This window comes from Watersipora subatra, chromosome 8 (assembly GCF_963576615.1).
Source record: "Watersipora subatra chromosome 8, tzWatSuba1.1, whole genome shotgun sequence".
NCBI classification, from domain to species: domain Eukaryota; kingdom Metazoa; phylum Bryozoa; class Gymnolaemata; order Cheilostomatida; family Watersiporidae; genus Watersipora; species Watersipora subatra.
This window is the reverse complement of record NC_088715.1, coordinates 6,055,957-6,064,516: the sequence shown is the minus strand read 5'-3', so window position 1 is coordinate 6,064,516 and position 8,560 is coordinate 6,055,957. Positions and strand designations below refer to the sequence as shown.

The window sequence follows — 8,560 nt, the reverse complement described above, 5'->3', positions numbered from 1 at the left end:
CGAATAAAGTGATATTCTACAGCGATAAAAACCGTGTCCATGGCCGGTGGGCAAATAACTTTTCGAATAAATGATGTTGAGGTCGAGTTATCTGAAGCAATTTATCATTGCGTTGGAACTGACCAAACAAATCCGTTCGAGTAAACCTTGTGTTTGAGATGAAACGTTACATTTTATCCGAGGGTGAGTTATCCGAGTTGGACTGTACTTACCGTAAAAATTCCCAAAAAGTTGGGGCGGCTCAGCCGGCCAGCCGCCCCAGAGAAAACGTGCCTGTTGATACTCCAAGAAACAAATGGCAGCAAGCGATCAAATTGAATTATCGACCTTGCCCACACCATTCTATCTGCGGTTCACAATTACAAACTAGTCGCAAATTGAAATTTTTGTCTTATCGGCGAACTGAACCTGAGGAATCTAATTATGTTTGTTCCACTGCATTTATTTTCACATCACTATATTTTCGCACTCATCAGATCTGCGAAATTATGTTGCTGCGAAACTTTACTCTGTGAGCTACTCACGAAACTAAATACTAGCGAAATATAAGTGTCCTTGGGTAATTGCGAGCATAATAGAGAGGATAACTCCAAGTCGTTTGTATAGGCCTAAACAATTGCTTATCTAAGACGTTGGATCATCTCCTTAATCAATGGTGTAGGTCAGAGGTGGGCAACTTCTTTTGCATGAGGGCCAAATTCAGAAGTGAGCCAAAACGAAGGGCCACATGATCAAACCCTTTGGAAACTGCCAAACCATACCACTATATAACTATACATGTAGTATAACTATGACGTAGTCACTACGACATATCAGATCAGCGGGATAATTGAGGCCGCTCTCAGCTGTTTACTAGCTCCTTATAATCCACCTCTATATCTTGCTTACCGCTACAGTTATAAGCTGCTTAGTATGCTGGTCGGTCAGAGTACTTCTGTACTTATTGTTTATGAACACCAGTTCACTGAACAGATATTCACACGAGTATGTGCTGCCAAATAACCTAAGCAGTTTTATGGCAACTTTTGACAGCAGATGACATATGAGCTGTGTTCAGAAGAGTGATGGTGCTTGGGTTCTGTTTTGCTCTCGAATACAGCTGTCTGACAAAAACTTACATAGCTCCAGTTCCATCGATGCTGGACTAACCTTCACCATAAATGTACGCAATTGCTGTTTCCATTTGTGGTTTTCCTTATCATCAGGGCATGCAAATAAATCGATCAGGGAATTCAAATCATTGAAAGTTTTGAAACGACGATTCATTTCATCGATAACATAAGATATGAACGTTTGTGGGTTGACAAGATCGACAATGTCAGGATCTTCCAATGTGCGCATAAAGCCTTTTAGCGTTGTGAAAGGATCCAAATCACTAACAATATCATTGTGGAATACTTCCAACTTTCTTTGGTAAGCAGATATCGTTTGCCAAAGATGAATAACATCTTTTCCATCACCTTGCAGCTTGACATTCAGATCATTCATGTAGCTGAGGAAGTCAACTAGAAACGCCATGTCCACCATCTTCTGTTCAGATCGCAGAAGTTTTAAAAATGTGTTAGCTTCTTCTGTATCAGTCTCACTAAGGAAGCTGTCCAGCTCATTTCTGAGCATCCACACTCGACTCAAAGCTTCGTCTTTGCTCAGCCACCTGCAAGTTGGCAAATTTAAATCATTAGTAAAAATTGAAACTGATATAAATATAATATGAGTGATTGTTTCACCAGATAACATAAAAACAACATGAGAAATCCAGTTTCATGTGCTGCCAAGCTTGTAAACAAGTTGCACATGACTTTCACATTCATTTTATATGCGTGCAGGTAACCGGACATTATTGTGAGTAAGAAGCTCATCATATTCTGCTTCAAGGTTCTGCAAAATGGCTCTCAGTTGTCGATGGCGCAACGCTGACTTGTTTTAAAGATAATTTATCATTTCCATGATACTCAGCATAAGGTTGTTGTTGTCAGCATTTAACTTAGAACACAACATAGTCTCGTGAATCATGTAGTGGAATGGAACTACAGTGAGAGTAACATCCATGAGATGTTTTACAAAAACTGATTGTCTCCCCACCATCACAGGGTTGCCATCAGTTGCTACTCCTATTATTTTATCCAGAGGTATATTATGAGTATCTATGAATGTCTTGAAAGCTTTGTAAATATCTTCACCTGTGGTACAATTGGTTAGTGGAATCAGTGACCAAAATTCTTCTTGGAACGCATTGTTGGCAAAGTATCGAACAAATATACAAAGCTGTGCAACATCATTAATATCCGTACTTTCATCCAAAGCTATGGAAAAAGCAGTACATTCTTTCAAGTCATTCACGACATTTTTTGTTAGGTGCTCTGCAATAGTTTCCATTCGGTTGGTAGTAGTTTTGCTTGAAAGCTGCACTTCTTGTATAGCCTCATGAATATATTTTTTGTCAGGAAATAGTGTTTTAACAGTGTTCAGCATACATTCTTTGATAGTCTCGCTTTCATTATACGGAGCCATGGCTTTACCAAGAATGTGAGCTACTTGGTAACTAGCAGCAGTGCATATTTTTTGAATAGAAGTTGCAGATTTTATCATATTCTTCTGACCACACACTCGCTGTAACAACTTCTGTAGATGCTCCTTTCTTCTGACAGTTCTAGTTGGATATCTTCCATCATAATCTGAGTGGTTTGTATTGTAATGTCTGGTGAGGTTTGATCGCTTGTTTATAGATATTGTTTTAGAACAGATTAGGTACACCGGTTTATTCGCTACTTCATGGAAGAAGAACTTCTCAGTCCAATCTGTATTGAATGATCTGTTTTTCCTGTCCACTGATGTCGAAGCCATGTTGTCAATTTTCTCTGGTTATATTTCAAAAATGAAAGCTAGGCAGTGTATAATGTGGGGAAATTTCTAGGCCATCTAGGAAATCCCCAGAACAAATGGATGATTGATAGCGCAGTAACTCATATGAGGAATTTCGAATTTCCGATAGAAAATTTCCCTATTTGGAGAGAAGGAAAATAGTTGATCATCCTTGTCTATATTGGTGCTACTACATTTACAAATTGATATGTTTGTACACATATTAAATTTTATTATAATAAAGTAATTTGTCACCAAACCTATTCTGTGCTAATCAAAATGCATATAATTGTTTTTACTTATCTTAAGCATTAAAAGGGCCACTGAAGAATGGGCAAAGAGCAACAGGTGGCCCTGGGGCCCCCAGTTGCCCACCCCTGTTGTAGGTTGTACATCATTGAGAGCATCATGGAGAGGATAACTCCAAGTCGTTTGTATAGACTCAAACGATTGCTTATCTAGCACTTTGGATCATCTCCTTAATCAATGGTGTAGGTTGTACATCATTGAGAGCATCATGGAGAGGATAACTCCAAGTTTAGGGATGCCTGCTTATTTCATACATAATATGGTATTTTATCACGCGTACATATCTGGACTACATATAGGGAACACAGAAGTCAACTCAAGTTCCCATAATGCATCAGCATCACATACAATTAATGTACAGTCATATTCCAACATACAAGCTTGATGCGTTCCGGGGCCGAGCTAATGTGTTAGCTGCCTCGTATCTCAAAGCTGCTTTTCCTATATAAAATAACTATATACAAATTAATCTGTTCTCATCCTCTGAAAAAAACACCTAAAAGCAGAATATTACAATGAACAGTGTATTTTTACCACCTAATTCACCATCTATGCTCATGAAGTAATAAAAGCATTTTATTGCAGTTTATAACCCCTAAATATATAATATTATTATGGAAAGTACCACATAAAGTTCTTACCATCGAGACAGATGATAGCTGCTAGCAGCAGGGTGTGAGAGGCTTGGCAAGTTTGGTACTTTTGTGAGGCTACGTAGCATAAACTTTAACCTAAATGAATTCAGCTTACTAAACTAAAAACACACTACACGGCGTCTATGCACTCACCATATCCTGTGGTAGACCTTAGGCTAGGTTATAGATATGGCATCTACTCACTCAACCGCTTCAACACTAAGGCACTGATTTATAGTTCATGCACATTCATGATCATTTCTGTATTCTATTTCAGCAAAACTACCACAAACTGATCTGAAATCTGGAAAGCACTCCACTAAAAGAGGGTAGCAGTGACCTATTGAACTTTAAGCTCTCAGAATGTTGATAATTACTGGTATCACTATTGGGTATAGCATCACTAGTGTTACCTGTTTGATTGATAGTTTGATTACTGTTATTGTATACAGATATCTTGGATAAATCCTCTGTGAGAGAGTGTGGTATATAAGGATGTGACCGTCTGTACTGAGAATCAGATTTATCTCCACTTAGCCTGAGACTAAGATTCGTGCACTTATGAGGGTCAGGGACGGTCAAAGTCAATGGGGCACCCCAGCCGACCCAGTGTCACCGTCATCACTGGAGGTTATGCTAATATCAATGTTAGTAGGCTGCGGTGCAGCTGATTGGCTAGATGATTGTATCATGAAAGATTATCAAAATGTACTGAGTTTGATGGACTGTATGAGATTTATCTGATTTAAACACTATCTAGTCTAAGTATACAATCCTCTAGTTCTGCTATGTAAGAATTAGTATTTTCACATGGAAAGGTACTAAAGTGTGAACACAACTCCTTACATACACCTAAATGGTCTGCGACTACCTTAGGAAAATGAGAATACTGCTCCGGCGTGGTTTTATCATACGGGAACAAAATCATATCATATTTTCTGATTGCCAGATTAGCACCACGAGACATAGGCTGAGATATAGCTGTAACGTAAAGTTTGATGGCCTTGTTGTATACGCCCCTAGCCTGGGTGAGATAGTCATCTAAATTTAGCCTGTTGACCGCACGGTGATCAGAATATTGTTGATCAGACAGAACATATTCACTGTATTCAATATGAAGTTTTAAGAAAGTAGCGTGTGATTGGTCACTCGATAGTCTGAGCTTTTTACTTAGCTGGCTGCAGATGGAGGAGAGCTTAAACTTAGCTGTTGTGTGTTTAGCTTCCGTGGTGGTGACGATTTGCTCCATATTCCTCAGTCAACTGCGACTATGTTAGTAGGATGGTTCTTAATGTTTTGGTTACAGTTTATTGATTGTAGCCTGTAACTGACAAGTAACAGATTAGTAAAATGAAGCATTAGAATCATGATACAAGTGATATCCTGTGCAATGTCTTACACAGAGTGTGAATCACAGGCTATAAAGTGGCAAAATAGAAGTAACAAAGCCTGTGCTCACCATAACATAATGACATCTAACTCAAACCAATTACATACAATGCAAGCAGAATGATCAACATAAATTCTATGGATGTAGTAAAAATATGAGCCATGAAATTATAAAATAAATCTCTAAATTCAACCTGGCCAGTGCGTAGTATTGCAAGGGATAAGTCAATAATAATCTAGTGTTTAAAATGTACATGTCACCATCTTGAATAATGAATATGTTGATAATACATACAATTGTTGGTGTATGTAACCAGCATAGACAGGTTGAGATTCACTAGTTCTGGTATATTCTGGTATGAAGCTCCCACAAATGGTAATATTATGTATAATTATACAAGATCAGGGATGAGCCTTAGATCCTAAGAGTTTGACAACTACTAGGCTACTAAAAAGCTATGGTGATTAGGAATATCACTGATGCATATAATAATGTGAAGACAACTCTCCATAATGCTAACACAACTATCATGTTGATAAGACCCTAGAGTTGACTTGGGAATATGCAAATGATCCTTATTATTGGAATATATGAAGGTGATACATGGTCTGACAACTCCAGTCACACACCCATAACTCTGGATGTATAATGGATTAATAAATATTCAGCTAAACAGATATATTATAATAGTATTACAAGTTCAGGGTGTTGAGGGTCTACCATCTTTAATATGAGTCTGATACTGATGATGTTACAGAGGTTGTCATGGAGATATGATAACTTTACACATATCTGTCTTTCTAAAAATAGATGATCACTGGAGAGTGTCAAGATGATGCAATACAGAGAGCAATACAGGATATAGAGATAACATGAGTACGTATATCATATGAATATCTAGTTGCTAGGTCTGAACCCAAATACTTATCTATCTGGCATTGCTTTCTAACTACCAGAATAAATAAGGTAGCTGGAAACAGGATAGCAGGTTCATAAATGGCCCTGATGACAGCTTATAAACAGTTGGTAGCCATCTAGAACATTCTAGAAACAAGACAGTAATATAGAGATAAATGAGGATGCAATAGGCTACAACCAAGGCTATTACCAATACCTAGTAGGACCTGAATGGATGATAAGAACTGTATACAAAGTAGTCTTGTAGCTGGACAAGGTATTCAAAAGGATGCTGCATACATTGCTAATACAGAAGTTAGTAGTAGTGTCTGGTATTGGTGAATACTTACTGCTTTAGATACATGATTCAGTCACCAACTAATCTTTATTAAATCTCTTTACTATGATAAGAACCGTATAATGATGATTCTTTTGGAACAAAAGATTGCATCATACGAGATTCGTACTTACAACTTTCTGCACGGATGACGGACACATCAACAACTGTGCCAATAGACCACCCACTGGTATTCCAGAATAACTGTGCATACGGTTATTACACCCGATCATCTTTCACGCCACGCCATACTGCCAGGGTACTAGTTTTTAATGGGGAGACAACTACAGGTCTACTGGTGAATTCTGTGTTTACAAAGGGTCGGTGTTGGCAAACGAGACATACGACACAAAATGAAAAAAATCTGAGCCAAGGTGAACTTATTAACAGAAATCTTGCCTCTTACAGTAACGGAGTAGTAAGGAAAAATCTTTCAAAATAAATAGTCCGGTCTCCAGTTGTATTTTATGAAATGTGCCATCTTGACCGAGGGCTGTGCTTATGTCATCAAAAGCGTGCTGGTTATTAACTATAATTTATACAATGCCTTTTTACCTTGTCACTGATAGTGTGGGCTCTGCTCTGTCTGACCTTTCACCTATGAACCCCTGAAAGCAAATTCAAAACGGATAACTATAAATTATATCCTCTACAGAAGGCTGTAATCTCTTTTACCTCACAACAAACTACTCCCTCAAACTGTTTGAGAATGTCTCTGAACATTTACAAATGTGCTCAACTAGTATAGGAGAGAATTTTAGGATAAAACTGGCTGTCTACAAGTTTGCTGCACACTTTCTTTAAGAGATATGATAATAAATGAAGTTCCCACATAAGTCAAACATTTCCTTAAACAATAACACCATCAACTGATTGTTATATTAAGCATACCATATCAAGCTGCAGTTCCTCTCAGCTGATTGGCTGTCTTGCATGCAGCAAGTATTTTACGTGCAGCCATGTTAACTGGTCGCTTCTGTGATGCAGCGACTCCAACACATCCAACCCACCTGTTGGACAGATAGTGCTTTTTGGGTATCATTAGCAGCTGGCTAGGAAATTTACGCTTTATCATTCTTGTTGGATGATTTCCCTTAAATAAAATATGAAAAAATGAATACTTAACAAACAGATCTTGGTCTATATTGGTCACAGAAGACCAGGGTAGACCTCATGGAAAGCTATCCTGGAAGGAAAAAAGGCAACATGCTGGATATGCGGGTAATATCAGAATAGTATGAAGTTATTGGGTGAACTAAAGCTAGCTTTGTAGGTAGTGATTGGGTTTTGAGAGTCACCTCTTTCGTGGTGTTAAAACCCATGGTTGATTCTCCATTTTCTCAGTTGACATTTATTCCTATGCTTTCCCTTTTCCACAGAGTCATCAAGCTTTCTCAAGTCTACCTTCAGTCCTGCAGCAAGATCTTCTAGGGCAGCAATGTCACTGGTGAGATAGGTTCTTGATGACAACATATTCAACAGATCCCTACATTCACTTGCACTCATAAGCTGTGATTTCACCTTTCCTGGTAGAGATGGTAGCGGTTCAGCACCGTCAGCACTCTCGGTACAAGAAGTAGATGGACTTGCTGGAGCTGAATAACTAATCAGTGGCTCTTTTGATGGAGAGAATTGAGTACATGACATGATGTCTTCATCATGTAAAAACTGTGGACTTGACACATATTCAGGAGACAGGCTCATAAAGCCTTCCGTTTTATAGGCTAAAACCATAAACACATGTTTACATGGATACAGATGCTGTTGGAAGTCATATCACTATCATGAAAGGCCAAGAGTAACTATGTACTTTTTTTCAGAATCACCCAGAATCTTGTACATACCCCAGTACTCCTGCTGCACATTGGCAGCAGGTGTCTCACCAACACTCTCCTAGTTTGACACGCTTTGACCATTTCCTTGGGGTGATTTCACAGATATTCTGGCACGTCGAAGCTGTATACTCTCCACAAGCCAAAACACATGTCATGGTTGGTACCTAGAAAGCAAATAATCATGAAGTTAGGGTAGTCGAAACAAGGAAGACTGAAGTATACACATTCATTAGTGTTGCATAGAGCTATTCATAAAGCTATACTATGTGTATAGTTGCATAGAGCTATTCATAAA

General features: G+C 38.4%; 1 protein-coding gene across 1 annotated transcript; it reads right to left on the bottom strand.

The window, feature by feature from the left end:
* Window positions 1-1,053: 1,053 nt before the first annotated feature.
* On the bottom strand, window positions 1,054-2,844 carry LOC137402243 (general transcription factor II-I repeat domain-containing protein 2-like). Its single transcript, XM_068088740.1, has 2 exons — window positions 2,213-2,844; window positions 1,054-1,654 (listed from the first exon to the last, which is right to left on the bottom strand). Exons 1-2 carry the CDS (start codon window positions 2,842-2,844, stop codon window positions 1,054-1,056), a joined length of 1,233 nt encoding a protein of 410 aa, XP_067944841.1.
* Window positions 2,845-8,560: the final 5,716 nt, after the last annotated feature.